This window comes from Octodon degus, unplaced genomic scaffold (assembly GCF_000260255.1).
Source record: "Octodon degus isolate 3935 unplaced genomic scaffold, OctDeg1.0 scaffold00022, whole genome shotgun sequence".
NCBI lineage: Eukaryota > Metazoa > Chordata > Mammalia > Rodentia > Octodontidae > Octodon > Octodon degus.
The window spans coordinates 4,415,284-4,440,589 of record NW_004524598.1 but is presented as its reverse complement, the minus strand read 5'-3'; the positions used below and the strand labels follow the sequence as shown (position 1 = coordinate 4,440,589).

Here is a 25,306-nt window from a genome sequence, read left to right as displayed (position 1 = left end):
GTGACAAAGAAGGCATAAAAGACACAAAAGCACAACTAGAAAGGACTGACAGTGTTGTCTCACTATATTATGTGGAAGGAACATACACTGAAGGGAGAATCTTCACAGAAAGAGTCAACTTCAACAGAGAGCGTAACGCTGTTTTGTTTTCAAATCCACCATTCAAAACCGCACTCGTCCCAGAGGAAACTGACCCAGAGCACAAGCGCGAGATCCACGAGGATAAGGTTGCTTAATAATGTCAAAGATGACCAGTGATCAAAAGCAAGGTTCCAGTGGCTGCACACCATTTCCAAAGGTCAGAATCACAAGATCTCAGAGCAAGTGAATGCATTTACACAGTGACTGAACAAGAGTGTAACGGAGGACTTTCCTTGTGTGCTTCAGAGTACAGTTTAGAAACGACACGTGCTCTTCTGTGAGTCGTTCCTTGACCAGTTCTACGCACAGAAAAATCTACTTTCACAAACACAAAACCAGTTTGCATGCTGTGCTGCATTTCACTTAAGGAAAAGAAAATTAACGTGTTGAAGAGAGAACAAAATCTATTGTCAGAAAATCTCAACTAGTTCAAGAAAACTTATCCAGCTTTGCATAAATGTACGTGGTAGACAACTGAGAGGTTTGTCTTGCAGAGCACTGGCAGAAGGTATTTCACCATTTTTCACGTCAAGCAGCAGGGTATCGCAGACAAGTGGGTCCTTATTCTCCACACTCATCTCAAAAATGCAGCTCTCCAGTGGCTGCATCCTAGAAAGAGTAAACGCCACGAGACAGAGGGGGCGGTAGCACTTTGGAAACAAGGAAACAGCTGGGAGAAAGCCTGCTCTCTGTTCATGACTTACGTGATCCTGCGTCCCTCGAACAACGGGGTCACATCACAGCATGCTTTTCTCTGTGTACCTATTTATTGCCAAAATACACATGGTAAGAAAGGTAGAGAGAGACAGGGTGGAGAGAAAGGGAGGGGAGGGGAGAAGGTAAGAAAGGAAGAAGGAGTGAGAAAGAGAAAGAACATAAAATCCAGGGGCAGGAAACATAATGAAATTGTCCTGGTGCAAAAAATTCCCATGAGCACCCCTGGAAGCAGTGATGTAAATGAGAGAGAACATATTCTGAGGTTGAGGAAGGCCTCAGCCTGCCACCGCTTTCCATTATTTGAAATGCATACAGATGACTGGGTTCCCCTGCTTCCTTATCCTCGCACGTGTTTCATACTAAGATTCCATATGCTTGTTTTTTTTTTTTTTTTTTTTTTTTTTTTTCGGAACTGGGGATTGAACTCAGGTCCTTGCGCTTGCCAGGGAAGCACTTATTCCACGGAGCCATCTCCCCAGCCCCCACATGCTTGTTTTTGTATACTTAATAGTTTGATATAATCTAACCAAAGCATGTATAGCACTGTACGTTCAAAGATTGCTTTCTAGACAACAGAAGAATTAGTGGAAAAACACAAGCAACTCAACTATTTTAAGAGAGAGAACAATTTGTCAATGTTCAGTAAATGTGTAGGGAACGAGACAAGAAAATGTTCAGCTCATGACGCTGTCCCACATCTGAACCATTAAAATTTAGCTTTCCTTAAAATAAGTATTTCAATAAGTCATGTTTCTTGCTTACTCATTTCAACTAGTAAGTGGTCTTAAATGTCAACTAATATATGTTCCCAAAAGTCTAAAGTTGCCTCAAAGTTGGTGACTATTTTGGAATATAAATAGTACTCAAAACAAACAATAGGTTATTTTCTTTTTAAAAAATTTTTTTGAAAAATTATTTATTTATTCGTGTGTGTGTGTGTGTGTGTGTGTGTGTGTGTGTGTGTGTGTGAGTGTGTGCCGCCAGCTCAACCCACCAGGGGGTGGGGCGGGCTGGCATGTGGTGCTGGGGGATTGAACCGCGGCCCCTGGGCTTTGCTAAGCTTGTTCTAAGTAGGTGCTTTAGATTACTGAGTCATCTCACCAGCCTCTTATTTTCTTTTTTAATAGAGACAGAGAATATCTATCTAAATAGCTACAGATCGGTAGAATCTTTTCAATGTTATTCTTAAAAAAATCATCATTTTCCAGATTTGTAGTATCTAACTCTCAAAATATAAATTAACTCTATTAATTGGAGAGGTCTATGGTCTAAAATACAACTAAAGATATCTATAGAATTATATAGATATCTATCTATCTTCCACAGGTAGTATCATCAGGAGTCAATATTTTGTCACACACCCTAATTTCCAAACAGCAGGGAAAAATATCACACAGGTATTTGACATTATTCTGGTGGGAAAACACAGCATTATAAAAACTGATAATACACATTCTTAAATTATTGAGATAATATCTTAAGAATGTGTTCATTTTAGAAATCTATTATATATAAAACACTTCGCATTAATTTCTAACATCCTCTGAACAGTGTTAGGTGAGGCGGGCAGTTGGTTTTTAGAAGTACCAGTGGGGACCGGGGAGAGAGCTTAGTGGCATACGCACCTGCTGGCAAGCACAAGGTCTGGAGAAAAAACTCCAAAAACAGATGTGTCAATATATTTGTTTAAAGGATATTTAAATATTTATTTTTCTAAACATTGTTATTGGGAGAGTTATATAGTATGGCAGTGAAATCAACATAAATCATAAATAACAATCAGCATTAAGCTGCTAATGTTTTTTGATATTGTTTTTTTTTCCACAGATAAATTTATAGCATAACTGCCCAAACTCCTTTCCCATGAATCATCACCACCAACTTTTAACTCCAGAGGTTTATTATTACATAAAAATCTGTTATATATCGCTTCATGTAATATTGAGATGCACTAATATGATTAAAGGATTGCCTTACTTGCAATGAACTACTTATGTAATTTGGTATTCAAATAATACGACTCTAATGCAGAGTTTTAGATCTCTTTTTCTCTAGATAAACTGTTCCATTGAAATTTATGTTAATTTGATATAGAAAATAATCTGCTCAGTATAATAGTTGTTGACTACGTAAACATCTGTAGAAACATGTATTTTTGGCTTCTCCATACACAGAAAATACCTATGTGTAAAGAACAGATACAAGAAAAGCACAGGAACTCAAATGTATGTTTTCCAGCTATCAATTAACTCCTAAACACTAAGCTCTACCTTACTGATTTAATATATGACATTGTACAAACAGGCTTGATTCTGTTTTCTTTAAGTAAATATTAAATTAATTATAGCTGGTGCATTCCAATTCAAAATGGTGGCATAGGACATAAGGGCAACCACTGAAAAAGATAAATCTTCATGATTCAGAGGTCCTATAAACATAAACATCGATACAGAACTTAAAGGCTCTAGCCTCATTTGGCATACATCTCTAGTTCCTAAAGGAAGGATGTTAACTATATTTATAAAGAAAACAATTTCTTTTATAATATGTAAGAATTTACATTTATCCTTCCAGCATGACGTGTACATGTATGGCTGTGCATACATGTGGCTGATGCCAGAGATATGTGGAGTATCTGTAGAGAACTGATAGGGCCATAGAGTTTCCATCCCTCTCCCTGTGTTATCAATACAAATTCTCCTTTTTTACTGTGTAAGTATTACAACCAATTTGGTTTACTAATATTTGATTGCCTTCTTTTTTTCCAAATCAGAAAATCCATGGCTGAACATAACGGCAGATATTCAGATCAATTTTAAACAGATGGCAAATCTATTTATTCTATTTCAATCTGAATTCCAAGGAGCTCCCAGTGTTTTGTAAAATGCCCCAAGTACAAAAATTGAAACACTACATATACTGCGATCACAATTTCCAAATTATAACACCATGAAACACCTGAACAATTTTTGTACAAGAACAAAAACAAAATTATGCAGAAAGACAAATTATACATTCTTTAATTATTTTATGTGTATGCACAGACTACATTGTAAGATTACCAACTGGTCTTTGGCGTCAATCAGTGTGGGAAATTAGGGGTGGATAAGGATGAAAATCTGGGATTGGAAAGTCAAGGTACTTGTTAATCTAGGATAAAGTTGTAGGAAACAGTGTAGCAAGGAATGTAAGGTAGAAAGATAAAGTGTTTCTAACTTTGATTTACACATCCTCGACATACATATTCACTAATCCATATAAAATTTACATCCTCATGCCTAAAAATAGGCATGCTGAAGTTTAGAGGGTAATTATGGCAAACCTATCAACAAACGTATACAGATGTTAGCCGCGTTTAATACTTAGCGCACATCAACTCTACACAAATTGACATGCAGATTGGATACACCAACAAAGGAATGGTGAGCTAGTTTTATTATAATTTTCCTGATTACAATAATGTATGAATGTCTTTGATTATAGAAGTATATTTGTGATTTTAAATATACTTTATTCGCAATATGTAAGAGAAAAATTCTAAGATGCATTTCTGGGATTTGGAAGGCCCCAGATCTCTCTCAAGGCCTGTTTGGTGAAAAAGACCCAAGACCCATTCAAGCACACATAATTCAAGAGGTCTGCTTGCCAGCAATAAAGGCCGAAATTGGATACTTGGTGAGATTAATTACCTAGATAGGGGTTGATAATGCAAGTCAAATAGGAATGTAATTAAAGTGCACCTTCCATGAAAATTATTCATTGCTGATGGATCAGGTGACAGATAAATCAAAAAGCATTTTTGAAAAGCCTACAGGTTAACTTGAAGCAGGACTTTCCTCTTTTCAAAACTCTGTAATTGCAGGTGTGGAATTCACTCCTGCTTTCCTGTCCTCAACAAGATACCGGAAGACAAAAAGGTAGATTGTAACGTAACCTATCAGAAACAGACCCCAACAGAGAAACCATTAAGATCCTAGCTACAAACAAAAGGTCAGCTAGACTGGAACCAGCTCGCTGGCAGCTTTCAAGAGAGGTCCATTCTTTGCTCTAGTATAATGGGGACTGCAACCATGAAGGAGGCAAGTGATGAATTAATAAGCTGACTAGTCCCCAGGGAGCAATTCTTACAGATGAAAAGCATGCTGTGGTAATCAAACTGAGTTATAAATTAGATAAATCGAATGGCACCAGAAGTATTTTACATCATCATTATTAAATAAAGTCTTCCTGGATATGCCGTTAATTCTTTACTGTCAATACATTTATTTACAGTCTAAGAATAATAAAAAAAAAAAACTGCATTAGAACAATGGCAGGGTAATTTCAGCAACCCAGAGGGCTACTAAATCTAATTTCGATGTTGAGTTCTCCTATACGTTTATTATACACCTAAGAGCAGATAGATAAAACAAAATGTTCAATTAAAGGATAGTTATTAGAAAATATGGCTTTACATGCTACTTGTATTTCTGCTGCAAAGACTGAATGCATCTTGTTTTACTGACTTACATAAAGAACACACATAACCGTCATTTGTCTGCAACAGTAAACAACACGGAACAAGAAATCTGTCTGATTTAGCAGATGGTATAAAGAATTCACAGAAGACTCCTGCCATAAAAACAAAAAAAAAAAAACCTTTAGAATAAAACTTGAAAAGTGTTTTAGAGAAACTGGATAACAGTGACTCACTGTTATTATCAATCTTCAAATAATGCAGCAACTTTTGAAAAAATTAAACCTTTTAATTTAAATTTTGTAAAGGATAAATTTGAAAATTATTTTCACCAATCAACCTATATCAATATTACCTATGTTTTTAATTTCAAAAAGAAAACAGGAGATAAAACTTACTATGTTCTATCAGCTATCAGCAATTAAAGAGCTAATTATGCATATCTTAATTTTAAAAGAGATATTTTAAAACTGTTTCAAAAATAATAAATGGTGTTAACTAGTTTCTACATGATGAAAAAATTCAGAAATAGAAAAAAAAAAAACCATAGGCAAATATACAATTTAGTCTGCAGACATGTCAATTTGATACAGAGTTTGTGTTTGAAGTGCTATAAGAAAATGTATAAAATAAATCTGTCAGACAATTACCTGTTTATAGCCCTCTGGTCCTAAATGTCATAGATTAAAATTGAAAGCAGACATTACAAACACCCAATATATTTCATCAGGAGACACTGCTCTTTTCAGTCCCGGCAGGTTTCAGTTAGTAACTTAATCCCAACCAAACTATAGAGTCAACTGTTCATGATTTGTCAGATTAGTTGATGCCTGTCCAAGAAAACAGCCTTAAAAGAGAGTCACTAGGATACTATAATTACTATCCATTCATCCATTTCAACCCTGGATTGAAGAAATAATGAAACATCAAAGTAGTCAGCCAGCACTCAAAGGCGGTCAGTTAGCATCTTTTCAAACATAACAGCAGCATCTAATGGGGCAAAAGCCTTAGGAGTGACTCACACAGATTATCTGAATATGGTTTGCTAAAATGGCACTGTGGATTTCTACTCCTTGTTTATGTATCTTTTAAAGATAACATAAATATTAATAAAACTGAGGATAAAGGTCTATCAGTATTGACAAATATTAGTCATAGCTATATAATTTTTTCAAACTTTCAGGTGAGTCATGCTAAGTGCATGCACGTGTGTGTGTGCATGTGTGTGTATGTGTGTGTTTATGCATACTTTTATGCTTCTGTGGCTTAAATCCAGTGCCTCATGTATGTTAGGCAAGAGGTCTAAAATGCTTTTTTTAGTGTATGATTACATAATATGAATACAATTTAAAATATTTGAGAGAAAGATAAGGTAAAGTCATGAAAATGAAACATACAAAGACTATAAAATGTAATTCTAACATATATATATATATATATATGTGTGTGTGTGTGTGTGTGTGTGTGTGTGTGTTACACCATTTAATATTAAGAATAATAATTAGTATATTACAGCATTGGTTATAGTGCATACGTAAGGAATTCTTATCTTCCTTTTTGTTGTGACCTCTATGTCTGAGATTATTGGGTTATCCAAATGAAATTTATGAGGTTAAATTTGGGTGCTCAATGACGTCAAGCTTTTGAGAAAACAGGATAAAACACTAAAACAAGGGGAAAACAAGGTTATGATGATGCATTAGAAAAGAACAAAGACAGCAGTTTATTCCAAACAAGACTCAGACTCATTCTCTGTCTTAGAGTCTTTACCACTCTGATAAATGCTGTATGAAATCAGCATTACAAGTAATCTGCTGCAATTCAATCTAGGCAACATTGAGTACTGTACAACATAGGCTACAAACTTAGGCATTACTTGCAATCAAGGAAATATTATTATATTAGTTTTTACTTCAACTGCCCTACCCAAATTATTCCCAATGGTTCCCAATTTTAAAATCAATGGACTTTTCCTATCTTTAATCTACTGACTTCTTGTGACATTTAATTTGATGATTAACTGATTTTCAGAAAACATGTTTTCCTTTGGCTACTGCCAATTTGATCTTTATTATGAGCGTTTGGCATTCTTCTGGCTCCCAACAGTACGTACTCTCAAAACTTTTCTTGCTAATACATGCTATTATTAATGTCTATATCAATGTCAACATCTATAAACATGTTTATACATTAAATACAGTAGATCAAATATGGTATAGCCTGTAATACAGAGTTAAGGAATTTTTTTTTCTTTTTTAATATGTTTTGTATAGGGTCTCACTATGCAGCCTGGACTCCTAGTGATCCTCCTGTCTTCAGCCTCCCCACTGCTGGGATTACAGGCATTAGCCATCATGCCCGTCTCAGTGGCTGCCTCAGTGCTCCTGGAGGTGGAACCAGCATAGCAAGTGGTCCTGGGGATTGAATCCCTGTCCCTGCACCTGCCTAAGCAGGTACTGAGTCTGCTGAGCTATCTCACCAGCCAAGGAGGTGTTGTTTAATAGCATTATTGATATTTGTACAATACAACCACGATATGGGCCAAGACCTATATTTATTTTTTATAATTATTTTTATTATCATGTGTATTTGCATTTTGAATGTGGTGCTCAGCTAGACGATGTTATGTATCAGTCTATACACTGAAGTTAATGACCAAATATTAAAAAATCGATACACTAATTATCTGATGGTAGCATGCAATGGATAATTAGGAGCCATGTATTTTAAAGCTATGCTAATTGCTCTTTACACATCTCCTTCCATAGCCCTTATGTCTTACACAAGGCAGGCAGCTAGGGCGCTGCATGTGCATCTGGGCCGCGGACACTGTCGCAAAACACATATCCTCTGCTCCGCCTCATTCCCAGTTAATTTTGTTGGACTGAAGCAACTGTGTCTTCCTCTGTGATCGACCCCTTTATACATGAAGTGCAAGAAATCTAGATAATTTTCTCTGGGTCTTTACCTTGTAATGGATCCTTGTTCCTTGCTTTCAATATCAGAAAGGAGCCAAAAGCCATAAAAACAGTCAAAATTGAGATGAGTAACAATCAGTCTTTTGCAGATATAATCAACAGATCTGAAGCCCAAGATCTTAATAATGCTGGCTCCCTTACCCTATTATTTGGATTGGTTGGTTTAACCATTACTGATCACTGTGGATTGATGTCTTTTCCTGCAATTCTAATTTACTGCCTTGGTGGATTAGTACAGATTTTTTTTTTTTTTTGGATGGTTCTGCATCATTCCAGAGATTGCTTGTCTGAATCAAATTTGCTTCAATTCATCAGCAACAAAGCAAGGGATGAAATAATCCACCTTCCTCTGTCTTTGGGTACACTGGTACTGAAAGTGAAACAACGAAATGCCTGTCAATTAAAAGATTATCTCCCACCTTCCTCAACACTAAATCTGACCTCTGATCCAGCGTGTGTACTGATGTGCACTGCTGTGGATGTTCCTGTGGAGGAGCTGGAAGCTCATGTGCTTTACAGATACGGGCCCACATTTGTATTATTACCAGCATCATTATTACCATTCCGCATTAGGTGCACAGACTTATGCATGAAAACTGAAAGCAGTTACCATTTATTGGCTTTTCATTCTTTGAAATGCTGTGTATTGATTTCTTCAACTTAAGTGAATTGTCCTGAAGCTCTAGTTTCAACAGTACTATTCCTTATAACACTGAGAGAATTGGGCACGATGGTTCCCTACATTAGAGCTAATTAATGATTCATGTGTCCACACCTGTTTGTACAGTGGCACTGAATCACTCAGATCACAGGGCCTGCGCATGGAAGGATTAACAAAAGCCATTCGTTGATTCCATTCATATTAAAACCTTAAACACTGTGTTCATCTATATTCTCAGCATAGAAATTCCATTATAATGTGCTATTTTACTGTTTATAATTGTTTCAGAACTCCACAAATGCAACAGGAATCAAAATTCACTGGCCTGATGTTGTACCCTGAAAAAAAAAAAAAAAAACCTTCCTATTTTATTTAAATCTGAATATCTGCAACTAATTTGTTTTTGTATTTTTTCTCTCTAGAAATGAAGACTAAGTGGTTGGGTTAGTTCATTTTAAAACAACAGTTCTATGTAGGCCTTTTTTTCTTGTTCTTTTTTGTTTTTTCTTTTGGTACCGGGAACCAGACTGAGGGCCTCATGCTTGCCAGGCAGACACTCTGCCACTGAGCTACATCCCTGGCCCTAATACAGATTTTCTGTATCCACTGAAATAAACTTATTTGTTTTAGAAAGGAAACCGTTATTATTCTATAAGTATTATTTTAGTGGACACAATTCAGTTTAGTGCTCTCTGCACTCAATAAAATGATAGTGGGCAAATGAAAGATTGACTATTAAAAGCAGCACATACTAAAAGAGTGACTTGACATAATTCCAACCTTATGGACTATTCCAGGGTAATGATCTGGGAGTCTGTTAAAAAAAAAAAGAGGCTTAAATATAGCAAGTTACAAATTTAAGTCTACAAAATACAGAGCTATAAAAACTTTTTCACAAGAAAATCCTAAAATAGCACTTCTTAATCATATGACAATTTTTAGATTAAAATTTCTAAGAATATGAGAGACTTGCTTAAGTTTAAGACTCAAAGTAAAAATGTAATTTTGTATTGGACATTCTGCTGTCATCAATGCATCGTCTTTCATAATTTATTAGATAGTAAGTGAACTGTTAAGAAAAACCCCATCCATCCGGGATATTAAAGCAGAACACTACGACCTGGTCATTCATTCACTTCCTAATGCACCAGATGAAATAAGCATGATACCATTTCGAGGAAGAAAAATCATAGATATGAGTAAAATTTTACAGCTCTTAATCCTTGGCCAACACACAAAAGTAAAGCCTTAGCTGAACTCATGCATATGGGAAATAAATATTTTCCTTCAACACAACAGGAAGAAATTCAGTTACTCCAGGGATGAGCAGTTGTATTCGTCTGCACAGGTTGCACAGGAAGTGCAGCACAGCCTTATTTATATTTAGGTCGGGGTGTGCAGGGTCTCACTGTGTAGATCATACTCATACTGATCTTCTTATTTACAGCCTCCCAAGTGCTGGGATTACAGGCACAGGCCACCATGCCCAGTGTGAATTGCCATCTCAGCATGCCCTGGGGGCAAGGCCAGCATGACAGGCCAGGGGATCGAACACTAGGTCCCTACGTCTGCCAAAGCAAGCGCTTTAATTCATTGAGCTATTTGGTGGGCCCTAGCACAGTCTTATTTAAATGGAAATTTATTTTCTTACAGTTAACAGAACCAGGTCCAGAAGGACCTGATTTTCTGTTTTTGGTGACAGGACTCTTTGAGACTTTCATGGAACTATTTCTTGCTAAGGGTCCAGAAGGCCTGACCTTGCTCTATATGAAAGAGGGAGTCACAGGGTAATAGGACAGTCTCTCACGGCTCTTCCTAAAGTTCACTAACTCTATCTGATCAGTTTCACACCCTATAATTTCATTTATTTTGCTCCTTATAGATTTCATCTCCAAAACGTTGCATTAGGGGTTACTAATACAATATACTGATTTCTAGAGGGTATAAACTGATCCACAAGAGAATATCTGAGTTAGGGCATACATTAACTCTTTCTTCCCAGGTAGCTATTTATCATTACTTTAAAAAAAAATTGCAATTCTGAGGGCAAAGAATGTAAGAAATGATAGCTATCAAAATGAAAGTATGAGAAGCTATTGAAAATGTCTACTAGGTCTCTCAAATATTTACAAAGAGCCATTGCAATTTACTGTCTGAGGATCCTCATCACTTTAACCTTAACTTAAGCATAGTTAATGACAAGCCATTGCAGTAGTAGAAAAAGCTACATTTTTAAGAGAAAAGTTTTACTGAACTACAAAAGCAAGGTGGTTTAAGTTCATTTTTAAGAGTTTCATTTTCATTTTTTAATTCAGGATGGTTCAGTAGTTTTTGTGGATTCATGGATGTTAGAGGTAGGTGTTTAAAACTTTTCACTTTAGAAAGTCATTTTTGAATGCTATTGTGAAAGGTTTAAGCACCTGAAAGAGTTAAGTAGAGTCTGAAAGGTACAGTGGATACTGTCAAAGGGAAGGAACACCTAGGATAAGGCAAAGGAGAAAAGAAAGATAATATATATGTTTATGTACAGGATAGCTTGGATAATTGTACTGCTTATTCATACTGGTCTACTGAGTTGTTAATGTTTACTTTTTTCCCTTTCCTTCTTTTTAATTTTTGGCCAATTTCACATGCTTCTATCTGACAATCTGAACAACTAATTTGAAGACAACAATATGCAATAAAACCATCATTACTGAATTTCTATCAACCTGTTTGGAGAAATTCTGCATTTTTTTGTTACTATTTTTTAGTCTCTTTAAAAAAAATAAAAAAGAAAGTCATGTGTCAATGACTGATAGCTTGTTAAGACTGATTGTTTCCAGATTCCTGATTCATAACACATTACTGAGGTATATAACCATTGAGAGAAAAGATTAGATTTGGGAACTCAGAGGGATGCTGGAAACAGGGAGTGAGGACTTAGGATGGCAAGATGAAGGCATTAGGCTAAGAATGCCGGAAGCTAAGACATTTCTTTACATACGCCTTGATTGACAAACTTACAGCACAGGTATGTGCTATAGTCTCAACAAGCTACAAAACTACAGAATTTACAAAAAGACTAAAACTACAAATATACAGTGCTACAAAAATTTGGAAATACTGTATGCAACCTTGGTATCATGTATTCTAATCACCAAAAAAAATTCTGCTGTCTTGGTCTACTGCTAGTGCATTCCCCGCCACATGAAACACAGAAACTCATTACATCTTTAGTGTTTTCAAGTTATGAAGAATGATAAAGTTTTCATGAAATTCATTTTCATTTCTAGTCTTTCTTTATGTCTCAAGTATCTACTTCAATACCAATATAAGTAAAATTGCAGTCTAATATTTTAAAGTTTTATGGTTTCAAAACTGTTTGCTATACTTGAGATTGCCTTATATATTCATTTCTCAATTTGAAATTAATGTTTCTAATCCTAAGAGTGAGAATGTCTCTTTCCATATTATAAATATAGAAAGGGTCCAGGTATACATTCGAAACTATTTCATGTGTAGCTCCCAGGACCTGGCATTTTACAGGCCTAAAACAGAGACTCAGATAAAAAAAAAAAAAAAAAAAAAAAAAAAAAAAAAAAAACACCATTTTCTTAGGATATGTTATGTAGAAAAGAAACAAACATGACACAAAGCATAATCAAAATATACAATGAGTGCAGGTTTATACTTGTACTATACCAAAACCACAGAGTGCCATTAATCCCCCTCAAAATGTTCTCCCCCATACTCTCCAACACACTTAGCTGACTCCACTTGTGCACGTCCTCTTGTGTCTTCAGTTGCTGAGTCATGGCTGCCTCTGTGTCTTGAATAGGTCCTGAGCATTTACCTTTCCTGGCCATCTTGACTTTGAGGAAGAACTAGATGTCACCTGATTCCAAATGCAGTGAATTCGGGGACAATCACAAGTAATAAAGACAATGTGTCTTTAACCTTAATTGTTTCTTGAAATTTAAACACTGCATACTGCTTTTATTTTGGATGCTACAAAAATATGAGATGCTTACTACAGAATGTTATGGCAGAAAGAAGTAATTCTCTGCCATACTTTCACTCTAAATTTAGGATGGGAAGATACTAGAATAAGTAGGTAGAATCCTACATGTAAAGGTGAGCAGCATGTGATAAACCCTCACTAGGTATTATTTACCTGTAGTCATGTCAAAATGGTTGAACTTGCCCTATGTAAAAACTGTGGTCCAGTAGCATCTAAAATATCTTATTCGTAAACACACGTTTTAATTGCTGGGAGCCACCAAAGGGAAATGCAAATGAATCAGTAAGAGTACTTTACAATGAATGGTATCAAAAATACTTACATATCAAAGAATTAAATTTCAGTTAAAAACTTTACTTTGTTACCAAAGCACATAAAGTATTAAAATATTATGCCTCATGGCATAAATTAATAGGATTAACTTCCTATCTTTCAATTTATAAAATGACTAGAAACCTAACCTAAAAATGTGTGTTTTGAACTGACAAAGAACTCCAATTGAGCCAATGGTCCATCTTTTTCCTTCTCTACTCTTTATTCTGATAGACGGAGTGCCACGATGCTTTCTCGTCTAGCCTTGGTTTCCTGTCTTAATGTTTCTCCTAAAAATGATATCAGCGTGCTTTTCTGTGTGTGTCCAAACATTCACACTTCTTACAAAATGATTTCTGATTCTGGGATTGCATCACCTTTCACATAGTGATATAACAATTAAACTGTACCTTCTTTCACCCCGGAGAGACTGACAAAGGTATGATTGACCTTGTATCATCCTTAAGTGCTCTCAACAAAATAAACTTTCTGAATATCACATCTCCTTAAAATATAAATCAAGATTATAAATTCACATGAAATGTAAAAACACAGAGACTTAAATGGAATTAATTTATTTTATTAAAATGTCACGGAATTTGATATGTGTCCATTTTAAATCATTGAAAAGAGATGATCTGGGTTAATTTACGAGAACAGTCACGGCGGAGCCATATTAATTCACGTGACAGAAGCTATTCCTGACAAATAAATGACTTTTGGTTTTGTCCTCGTTGTATTTTTTTGCTCATGTATGTTACATCATATAACTCTAGAGTTATACTTCACTTGGAACATTATATAAACACTACAAATCAAAGTAAAGGGACATGAACAAATCTTTCCCTTGCGTGAGAAGTCCAATGGGGCAATGAAAAACATAAAAAAATGGTCAAATCTAAATGTACCCTTTTTAAAGGTTCGTAAAGAATGGCAAGAGTAAATGTTACACATGCCAATACTATTCCCAGAAATTACAATTTCATTAACACACGTTAGCAATAATACTTCTTAGTTGATCCTCTTTTCACTTAGTTGTTCTTAATACTAATTATATTAGTCTTCAAATGCCCACACAGTGAATTATGGAGCTAAGATTTAAGGACAGAAATCTACTAAATAAATATATGACCACTTTAAATAATTCTAAGGCAAGCTGTGTGTTTGATTGCAGTATTCTGGGTTGTCACCATACAATTTACTGTTAAGCCCCTATAAAAATCATACAACTCTTCAGATGTGGTTTGGGTCTAGAATGGTTCCCAAAAGCCATGTTTGGGGGTTTGGTTCCCAGTTGATGTCATTTGCAAGATGAGTGGATCATATGGAAGCCAACTTCGTTATGGATTCCTTCACCAATAAACTGATAGTAATTAATGGCATACTACTTTGATGGCATTACCGGGAGGTGACAGGAGCACAGGGGGTGGGGTCTCACTGAAGGAGCTGTGCTGTGGAGCCATAATTTCAGGGATGCTTCCTTGCATCCTTTCTTGCCTATGTGGTCCTCTGGCTCTTTTTTCCTCTGCTTCCTGACTGGAGGTGACCAGCTTTACTCTGGAACACCCTGTCACCCTATGATGTGCAGAGCTTACCAGAAAACAGTGTCCATTAGCCACGGACTGGAAGCAATAGCCAAAATAATCCTTCCTTTCCTTTAATTTGTCAGTTAATTTCTTAATTATCAGTTAATTTCTTACAGAGGCAGAAGAACGACTAACACAATAATCCTCAATTTTTTAATCAGTGAAATGGTATACATAGTTATCCTTTAACATCACAAACTTACTCTAAAATTTAAGGCATGAGTGTTGAACACATCATTTATCCATATTCAGCAAAACTGGTGAAAAAGGCAAGAAAATATACTTTTTCTGAAATAAACTCTGTATCTTTGAGGAAAAATAGAATTCCAAACTCCAGTGGCAGATTCTCTGATACACTCTCACATTTTCAACAAATTGTCTGCGTCCTCATTCTTCCTTCCATAGGAATTAACAATTGGTAGGAGGAAATTTTCTTTTCTAACAAGGTTTTATAAGCAACGCATTAAATATACTTTGGAAATACACAAAAAGTAAAGCTCAACTAGTGTTAATTATGTAAATTACACGTTCCCAAACATCCAATTTTTCTCCACTCTGTCAGAAAGGTCTGATTTCCTAAAAATAAACTCTCTCACAAGCCTTTACACAAGTTTTTGTTCTACCAGCTTATATCACTGTCTTTCTCTTTAAAAACACCCTGACTTTTGTCCTGCCTTACTTTTGCATAGTGTAACTGGTTGTAATAGATATCTGAATTAGAGATTGTCATGTGATGGTCACACAAGACTTGAGGAAGACAGAAGAAATGATTCACCCAGCTGTTAAAATGGGTGTCAGAAAGCCCTCAGTTCTCTGCTCCTTTTCAATTCTCTCCCTTGCTCTCTTTCTTTTTGTCTGCCTGAAAGAAGAGCTTAGTGCTTAAGGAAACCTGCAACCAGCATCTAGACAACACAGAAGTCTAGAACTCACTTCACCTAGGGATAGCCTGAGCACGCATTGCAGGTGTAGAGCTCCCCAGGGACGTGGTTAGTGATCACGCAGCAGAACACTTAGGTCATGTTTCTTCTCCGTTCAGCGATGTTGACGCTGAGTACACTTCCTAATAAAATTTCTGTAAACTGAACTCTACATATTTGCTTCTGGAGAAGCTCAATATCAAAAACCATCTATGTCCTTTTTTTCACAAAGACTTTATCCCCAAGGCTTGCGTATGTTTTCTAGAGCACTACAGAAGCAACCAATCCCATTAAACCTCAGAAAATGTGTACATTCATCAGTTGTCAATACGTCACACTGAATAGTGTACACACAGTAGTGTAACAGACACTGTCTTATTAATATGCCCATGTATTATGGCTATAACACAAAGTCTTACGGATTATGTCCTTTAGTTACTTAGGGACTTACGTGAGTCCAAACAAAGTTAATAATTCACTTTTAAAACTTTTTAAAAAATTAACAGAGACATAGCAGGTTCAGTAAATAAGCTCAGATTTTATAATAGAGAGAGTCAAATAATGTGATACTATTTTAAAAGAAAATTCAGGTTCAAAGACTTGAAGTATCTAATTTCATATAATTATCATCTAATATCAAATTACATATTTTTTCAACAGTGTTTCAACCTTTCACTCTTGTATAATCACTTATTTTTTCTTGTGAACCACAAATTTTCCCACTGGTCTTAACTCCATGACAGCCAGCATACAATTTGTGTTCAGAATTGTGCTAGTCAATCACCACAGCCATAAACATGACACAGTGGCTGAGCGGAAGAATAATTTCTAAATTCCCTAAATCCCTTTGGGAAGAGGACTAACATTCATAATTTTGTGTTTTCTTTACTAACAATTTCAAGAACTGTTTAACTGCTTACATAGTCCCAGAGTGAATAAAACTCTTACAGAAAGAGAAAACAAATTTCAGGTGATCTTTCATAACTTTAATACTTGGGCAGACCATTTTTGCAGTACAACACTTGCATGGTAAAAAGAATACAGTAGAAATTATAATATTGTAACTGGGGAGACAAGGTGCTTCTCTTAAAATCCTACAGTATGACTTACTTGTTATCCACCTGGCAAAACCATATGCATTCTGAAACTCTAGATTTACTGTCACTTTTTTCCATAAAACTCCCTTTTCCACAGACAGAATGAATCATTCTTTCTTGAGCATTTCTTTATTTTTCTGTTAATATTTTATAGCATATATTATATTACAGTAATGAGTACCATCATTGTATGTATTAAGTATATATTGCTACAGTATGGAGTCAGAAAAAGAGGACTGTTCTCTAACTTTCTACCCTTAGCGTCTCTCAGTGTATCCCACTAAATAGGGTTGGATGAATTTGATTTTTAAAAAGTAATATTTAGCCCAGCGCAGTGGCATACACCTGTCATCCTAGCTACTTGGGAAGCTAAGGCAGGAGGATTGATCAATTGTTCTTAGTGGTTAGAGATGAGCCAACGCAAAACAGCAAGAACCTGTCCATAAACACAAAACAAAACTAGCAGCAGTTACTAGTACTTAAATATAACTATTAGGAGTATGTTATTCAAGAGTCTTTTAATGTAAGAATGAAGATTATGTTGTCATATGTGAAATACTTATGATTTTCCCATGACTTACTTTTTTTAATTCTCCAATGTAGCTAAGCTTACTGTCTTTGACTTAACTTCAAAGGACCAATACATGCCCTAAAACCACAATAAAATAGGGTTCACATTTCAGCCAATTTATATGTTATATGCTCCAGGTTAAATAAAGATGAAACATAAATGACTTCACATATTATTCTTTTTTACATAAATCTCATCTTAAGCATAAAATCACCAATTTAAATAAGAAATCCAGTCTCACAATAATCGGTGGCTAGACAGCAGTCCTATTTTTATTGACTAAACAAAATTAATTTCTTCCTGCCCAAATGACATAACATGTGTTGCTAATTTTTCATTCAGCACTTTCTGCCACTTGGCAAAAGACATAAATATTGGTGGTTTTATCCCAGACAGGTGCTCAGAAACTTACATAAAAAGATGATTGGTAAATTTACACTTTACTACTCACTGAAATAGCATTTTTGTAACAATATGTAGATTTTAAAGTATTGGCTACTAGTATCTGCTTTCATAGATAATACGGGAAGATAGTACTTTAACCATTTTTTATTGCTGTAAAACTTTCTATAACTAGCCTTGAAAGCATATTCACACGGTGCATATGCAGAGGTGGTATTTTAATCCCTCTGCATCTGCCTCTGCCATGATATGGAGCAAGGGACCAGAAGTAGCCAATGGACCAATTGTACACAAGTGCTGCCCTCGGTCCTGAGCTGCAGGCTGGACACTTAGCAGGAAGGCACTGGGCAGTTTCTATGCCACCTTTCCAGCACTGGTCCATTACTTTTGACCCAGGGTCTCTATTCCTTCTGGACACATGCATATTTTCTTACCTAGTCTTCCCGTCACACGGGTCTGCTGATGATCCAATATCCAGGTTTAAATTTACTACGGAAGTCAGTGCAGCGTAAGCTAGGGTTGAATCATTTACATAATGAAGAATGATAACTTGCAGGATGATTGGAAGCTTTACTGACTGCTCAGTAAGTTGGAAAAGATCCAATTCATCTTTTATTTCATTTTTTATTTTAGGGAAGGGTCTACAGGGTGTTCAGGGTCTCACTACTAGATTGGACTCATAGTGATCTACCTGTTTACAGCTTCCCAAGTGCTGGGATTATAGGTGTGCACCACCATGCCCAGTCTCAATCGCAGTCTCAGTGAGCCTTGTGGGTGGGGACGGCACAGCAGGTCCTGGTGATGGAACCCCAGAATCCTGTGTGTGTTTGCAGGCGCTTTAATCCGCTGAGCTATTTGGCCCGACCTTCATCTTTTATTTTAGAAGATAGAAAAATTTTTGGCAATTAGGGGTAGATAACTTGCATATAAAAGAAACAGAAAAATTGGGAAAAGTACTGACCATCCTAATCTAAATTTTCTCTGTCATAAGTGCTGTGTCATAAAGGAAGAAGAACTTTTAAATGACCACAGGTTACAATTTTATACCATTATATGCATTTCGTCTTCGTCTTCGTCTTCTTCTTCTTCTTCTTCTTCTTCTTCTTCTTCTTCTTCTTCTTCTTCTTCTTCTGCTTCTGCTTCTGCCTCTGCCTCTGCCCCTGCCCCTGCCCCTGCCCCTGCCTCTGCTTCTTCTTCTTCTTCTCCTCCTCCTCCTCTTCCTCCTCCTCCTCCTTCTCCTTCTTCCTCTTCTTGCTCTTCTCCCTCTTCTTCCTCTTTTTCTTCTTAATTAGGACAGGGTCTATAGGGCCTCACTACATAGATCAGACTTGCAGTGATCCCTCTGTATTCAGCCTCACAAGAGCTGGGATTACAGCAACCAGCTGTGGTGCCAGCCCACCACTCAGAGTCTCAATCACAGTCTCAGCACGCCTGGCTACCACACTCTGCCTAAGCAGGCACTTAAGTCTGCTGAGCTATCAGGCTGCCAACCCTGCATTTCTTCTTGAATAGAAAAAGATTCCTTTTATGAATGTGTGTATTTTATTTATTTATGTTTTTTTATGTTACCAGGATCAAACTCAGAGGACACTGCACTTGCCAGTTAGGCACTTATGCCGCTGAGCTATTTCCCTGGCCGGAATGTGTGGGTTTTAAAGACTATTAATTAACATTTTAATATAAAAGTAGTATATACTACTGTATAAACTTTTCTATTTATTTGTATAATAATCATATTGTATTTTTTTTTTTTTTTGGCAGAACCAGGGATTGAACTCAGGCCCCTGTGCTTGCCAGGAAAGTGCTTATTCCATTGAGCCATCTCCCCAACCCCAACATATTGTATTTATTATTTTTATATATTCATTTTGTGTTATTACAAATGGCAAGAATCTTTCATGTTAAGCATTCAACTCAATATGTGCAGCATAGTTTACAGAGGTGAATAATTATTGTAATCTATTTTTCACTTTTAATTTACTTCTCCCAAAACAAACACACAAAAAGAGCAAAGATAAGATGCCACAAGGGAAGCGAATCTAGTTTGAATTAAAACAGTATCCAAAGATGCTTCATGTAACTACTGTACTGAGGAATATCTCATACAAAAATTTTTTGGAAATATAGTGATCAAGTGAACACCAGCAGTGTTAACTTGAAAAATTACATTAAACTTAAACAACAAGGAAAGAACACCTAAAATTTGCCAACCTAGCACGCCACTTGTGGTAGCACAGCAGTGACAGGGTCATAGCAAAAGTGGTAGTAAAATATCACTCGAATTATTAGGCACAAACGATTACTATCTATTTCAATAAAATTCCTAAAAGATCTTATTAGTGGTTCCAGAAGACAGCTTTGATGTCTAAGTTAAATCTGAAATGTTTCAAACCTAAGTTTATATCAACAAATTTTGAAATGAATCAATATTATTGGATATGCCACGTGGCAAAATATTTTAAAAGTATACTAATGTTGTATTATAAATATGGGTGACAAAATGAAGAAGTCAAACACCAGTTAAATCAACTACTTCTTTAGTCCAAGCATTGAAGGGTGTTTTTGTTTTCTTGTATTTAGTGCGGGGTCTACAGGGTCTCACTACACAGATAGGACTTGTAGTGATACTCCTGTTTTCAGCTTCCCAAGTGCTAGGATTATAGACATGCACCACCATGCCCAGTTTCCATCGCTATCTCAGCACACCCCCAGGGAATCATTGAAGTGTTAAGCTTCTCTGTCTTATTTATGACATCTGCTCTTGCTTTGGAGATCTGATTTAGAAGAGTCTTTTAAATAAATGACAGAATAAATCTTAAGAATTACAGATGTGTTCAGAATGACAAACATGCACAGTTTTCCTCATGGAGATATAATTTAAATAGGAGAAATTTTGTTAAAATCATAAAAAAAATTGGCATCAGTTTAGTCTCTGTCCATGAATTTGGAATTGTACTCGTGAATTTTAGATATCCCCAAATCATGAGGGGCTCATGGTAGCCTATCACAACATACACACAAGTTCATGCTCCACTATAGGTATAATTTTATTAACAATGACAAGGCACTGGGCTACCTTCAGTACTACGTAAGATCATTCTTCAGCTATAATAATTTTTCAGAAGATTGAGAAAGTCTCCAATTCCTGATTTTCCTTCAGTAATAAGATTTTCCAGAATGTTATAAACTTTAATGTCTGAATGGCTCTTCCCAATGTATACTTTCTGTAACAAACTTGCCGTAACAAGAATGACCACAAAATGAATCTCATGTGTCAGTAGGAAAGCACATTAAAACTACTTTTATGCTAAGCTACCAATTCACAATTATCACTATTATTATCTCTTCTGAAATCTGCCAAGTACTTATTCACAAGTTATGGACATTTATATCATCAAAAATCTACAGCTGAATTTAAAATTGCCTCATGCAAATTTAAAAGCAGACCTGTCACATATTACAGAGATCATATTTTATGTAGAGAAAACCCAGTTAATATTATGTGGGGTAGCACAGCTGACTCTTTCAGTTTTCATAACTGTTTTGTAGAATCTTATCGTTAGCACACACCAACACAAAAGACAAACATCTGAGAAATACCCTTCATTCATTTGGACTGACATTTTTACTTTCCTCATCTAGATATTTCAAATGAGCTATTTAATTTTCAATAGTCCTAACCAATTCATAATTTACCCTCATGCACTTCTTCCAGGTGTCTGGAGATTTTAGAGAATATTCTATTGATTTAGAAGACAACAGGAGCCAGTTGTGGCGAAGCATGCCTGGTATCCCAGCACTCCAGAGGCTGAGGCAGGGGGATCACCATGAATTTGAGGCCAGTCGAGGCTACATAAGTGAGTTCAAGCTAGCCTGCACTACATAGTGTGCCCCGACTCAAAGAACAGGGTAAGGTAGGGTAGGGTAGGGTAGGGTAGGGTAGGGTAGGGTAGGATAGGGTAGGATAGAATAGAATAGAATAGAATAGAGGACTAGGACAGGCTAGGACAAGAAAAATAAGAAAAAGCTAAATGTGTAATAAATCAACAGTCAGGAAAAAGAGAGTTATTTGTAACAATGCTAATTAAGTACTTAACTGAGAAACCCAGCACTCAAAGTCAGACTTTACATTTTCAGTGAAGACAAACAAAAGCATACCTGCTTGACCAGTGGTGATGCTGACAGCCGCAAAGAGCCTTTGGGATCGGCTTAAGTCAGAAACTCCATTTACAGCTTCAACTTCAAAGGTATAATTAGCGTGGGCTAGCAGGTCCATGACGGTGACATAATTATCCTCTAATCCACTTTGCTGGGGCATGTATCCAATGTTACTCCCGCAGGGCACGCATTCGCCCTGCTCCCAACTGCACCGCTTACACAGTATTCTGTAGGTGACATCGTTCCTTCCCCCGTTGTCTGCTGGAGGACTCCATTCCAAACTTACTGTGGTCTGGTTGATGTTGAAGATGAGGTTCTGGGGTGCAGATGGAGGCCCTTGCAAAATAAAAAAAAATCAACAAACAAACAAAAATTGAAAAGAAAAGCACATAAACCAAATGAACAACAGGACCTATGTGGGCTAGCAAGCTAGTGGCCCAATTACCGAAGAGAAACCTATCTGAAATGCTTTCTTTCACATAAATATTTCATTACCTTTACCAGAAAAGCTGTATGAAAGCCTCCTTGAATTTACTTGGCAAGAGACTTTATTTATTTTCCATTTAATATGTCAAAATGAAAACAGAATAACAACTGTCTTTGTGCTTTTGCCACAGTCTTTAGCTATTTTTCTTCCGAGCAATTAAAAAAGAACAGTTAAGGCACTGAAAACACAGTGGTACAGTTGTTTAAAATAGTTTTCCTTTTAACCATATAACAGAGAATACATTTATTCATTCTTAATGTACTCAAGAATGATTTATACTAATGTGTGGGACTAGTTTTGAATCTAAGCCTCTCAAATACTCATTAATTGAAGCACCAAAATGTGAGAGTTGCTCTATTTAGCAATGGCACTTTTATTCAGAAAACACTGCTTTTTAATCACATTGCACATATGTGTAAGACTAACATACCTTTTACTTTTATGATTTCTACCAAGTATCTATGAAAATATTAAAGCACACCCTGATGACAGAAAAGTTACACTGCAAACAGTGTAAAATACACCTATTGTATTTGATTCCCTGCATTAATGTATTTATGGGGAAATTTAAGAACAGCTGAGGATAACTAAGAATGTACTCACGGGAGTCAATAGGTACATTAATAGGAGAACAATGGATAAATGAGAAGAAGAGCTTTGAAAACTTCTCTCATTGTGGACTTACTTGTGCATGCAACATAAGGTGGGTCGGAAGGAGCCCTGTAGTACCCATCTGTACATTCGCATCTGGAGGAGCCTTCTCTATCCGAAAAGCTATGGGTTGGACAACGAGAGCACTGAAGATCCTGAGAGGAAGATTTGTAGAATCCACGACCACAGGCTGGGTATTCAAAAGCAAATGAAAACAGAAATAGGAGACTAAGTAACCAGGCCTTTTAAAAAAGTTAAGAATATTTAGCAAAGAATAACATACTTCAACAAGTTTCATGATAAAATATTTGTTTTAATGTGTAGCAGTAGCTTCATTCTGTATGTTTTATAATACAATGCATAAGCAAAATGATACAGCAAATTTCCACCTTCATGTGACATCAATCAAAAGATTAAACCCTAAAGCTGAACACTAGCATCATCTATTTAGATAAAAAATCTTAGAGTACTTACTTTGTATATTTAATTCAATTTTAAGTTTGTTTTCAAAAAATAATTAACTTGATGTTGTTCTACATCAACACAAACAAAGTTATGTTTTCTCCATCTAGTGTAGCAGGAAATTAAGCCTTCAGATATTTGGTCAATGTTTAAAAATATTAATACAATTTTAATTATCAGGTCACTATAATAAGGATGTGAAACGTTCACATGAATCTGACTGCAATGTCTTTGCCCAAGTTAATTAGGAACTTCAAGATATGCTTTTACCAACTTACCTTGCAATGCAGATTGTATTGCATTATGGGAGCTGCTCTTGTTACTAAACATGGAGCTTACCAATAGGAAATCTCTCTACCATAAGACACAAGGAGAAAGGCATCTGCTGCTCATGGGCTGTAACCCTGCCTCCCCAGACTGAGGCTGACCTAGCAAAGGCTCTCAGAAGTACACGGACACACAGATGTCTCTCTCATCTCCTAATGAGCTGCTCTTATTTATGTAGATTCTGTTATTAAATTAGGTAACTCTTTAGCATTTAACAATCTCTTTAGATTTTATGTATCTATATTTATCTTTAATTAAGATAGAGGCAGGTAAGCTTTCATCATGTCAACAATTTTTATTCAATGAAGGTCTATTTATTACATGAATAACTTTTAAAGTTTTGGGTACTCATTTAATAATGTCATAAATCATATCTAAAAAGACTAGTTACTGAATATGTAGCATAGGTTTTAAATTTTAACATATTATTTGAAATTTTAAAGTTCTCCATTGTGTCATTACTCAGAAATTTAGTTATATTTTCACTGTTGAGGAGTGGGAAGTTGGAACAATGCTATCATGAAATGACAGTTCCCAGAAAAATATTGAACCCTGTTCTTTATTTTTATTCATATTCTGAATGTTTAATGCACACTTCAGATATATTTCAGAGCCCAAAATGATCATTTGAGCTCCAAAAAATGACATTCGTTTACACGAAAAGATAGCTGCTTTACATTCTTGAAATTTAGTTTAAAATGTGCTGTACTGTGATAGATAGAATTACAATCGTTTCACTGTGAGCGCACAATCCATTACTTCCTTCGGAAGCAAGTCTCTCAGCTTGCCGGCGTCTCCGTTCACATGAGTAGAAAGCAGACATGAACGCAGTAGGCAAAGCAACAAGATGCTCCTCCTCATGCTCTCAGTAGCGGTTATTACAAATTAAAGGCCCAGAAAATTGAGTGAATATAATTTAAAAATAATATAGCAACAATATATCACATACAGATATGATCTGAAGGCTAACTAGGAAAACAAAGGATTTAGCCTAAGGTTTCTCAGGATGAAAAAAAAAAATCTTTATTCTTTATTCACTGTATCTTGCTTTATGCATTAGCTACATCCAAAGATCAAACATAACATCCCAAAAAATAGAGAAGGCGATGCTTTACACACAGCTTGAAATATTAAGGCTTGGGCAATGTTGAAACATAGATGAGAAAGAGAGAGGTAGAGAGGAACAGAGTGAGACAGAGAGAGACAGAGAGACAGAGAGACAGAGACAGACAGAGACACAGACAGAGACACAGACACAGATACACATAAACGCAGAGAGAGAGAGAGAGAGAGAGAGAGAGAGCGAGAGAGCATTTGCCTATAAAGACGTTTTCATAGTAAATCTAGAGAGAGCGAGTAGGAGGGAGAGAAACAGAGAAC

The 25,306-nt window shown here is 36.0% G+C and overlaps 1 protein-coding gene across 5 annotated transcripts in view; it reads right to left on the bottom strand.

Annotated features, from left to right (window-relative positions):
• Epha7 (EPH receptor A7) overlaps positions 1-25,306 on the bottom strand; it is a 171,843-nt gene that overhangs the window by 90,091 nt on the left and 56,446 nt on the right. For 4 of the 5 annotated variants that reach the window (XM_004628194.2, XM_004628195.2, XM_004628196.2 and 1 more), the window contains exons 4-5: positions 23,172-23,327; positions 22,000-22,335 (exon numbers count right to left, since the gene is read on the bottom strand). In XM_004628194.2, the coding sequence (XP_004628251.1) occupies positions 22,000-22,335; positions 23,172-23,327 (492 nt within the window). Of the gene's footprint in view, positions 1-17,953; positions 18,355-21,999; positions 22,336-23,171; positions 23,328-25,306 lie in introns of those variants that run through there. The other variant, XM_023711943.1, reaches the window with a different exon arrangement.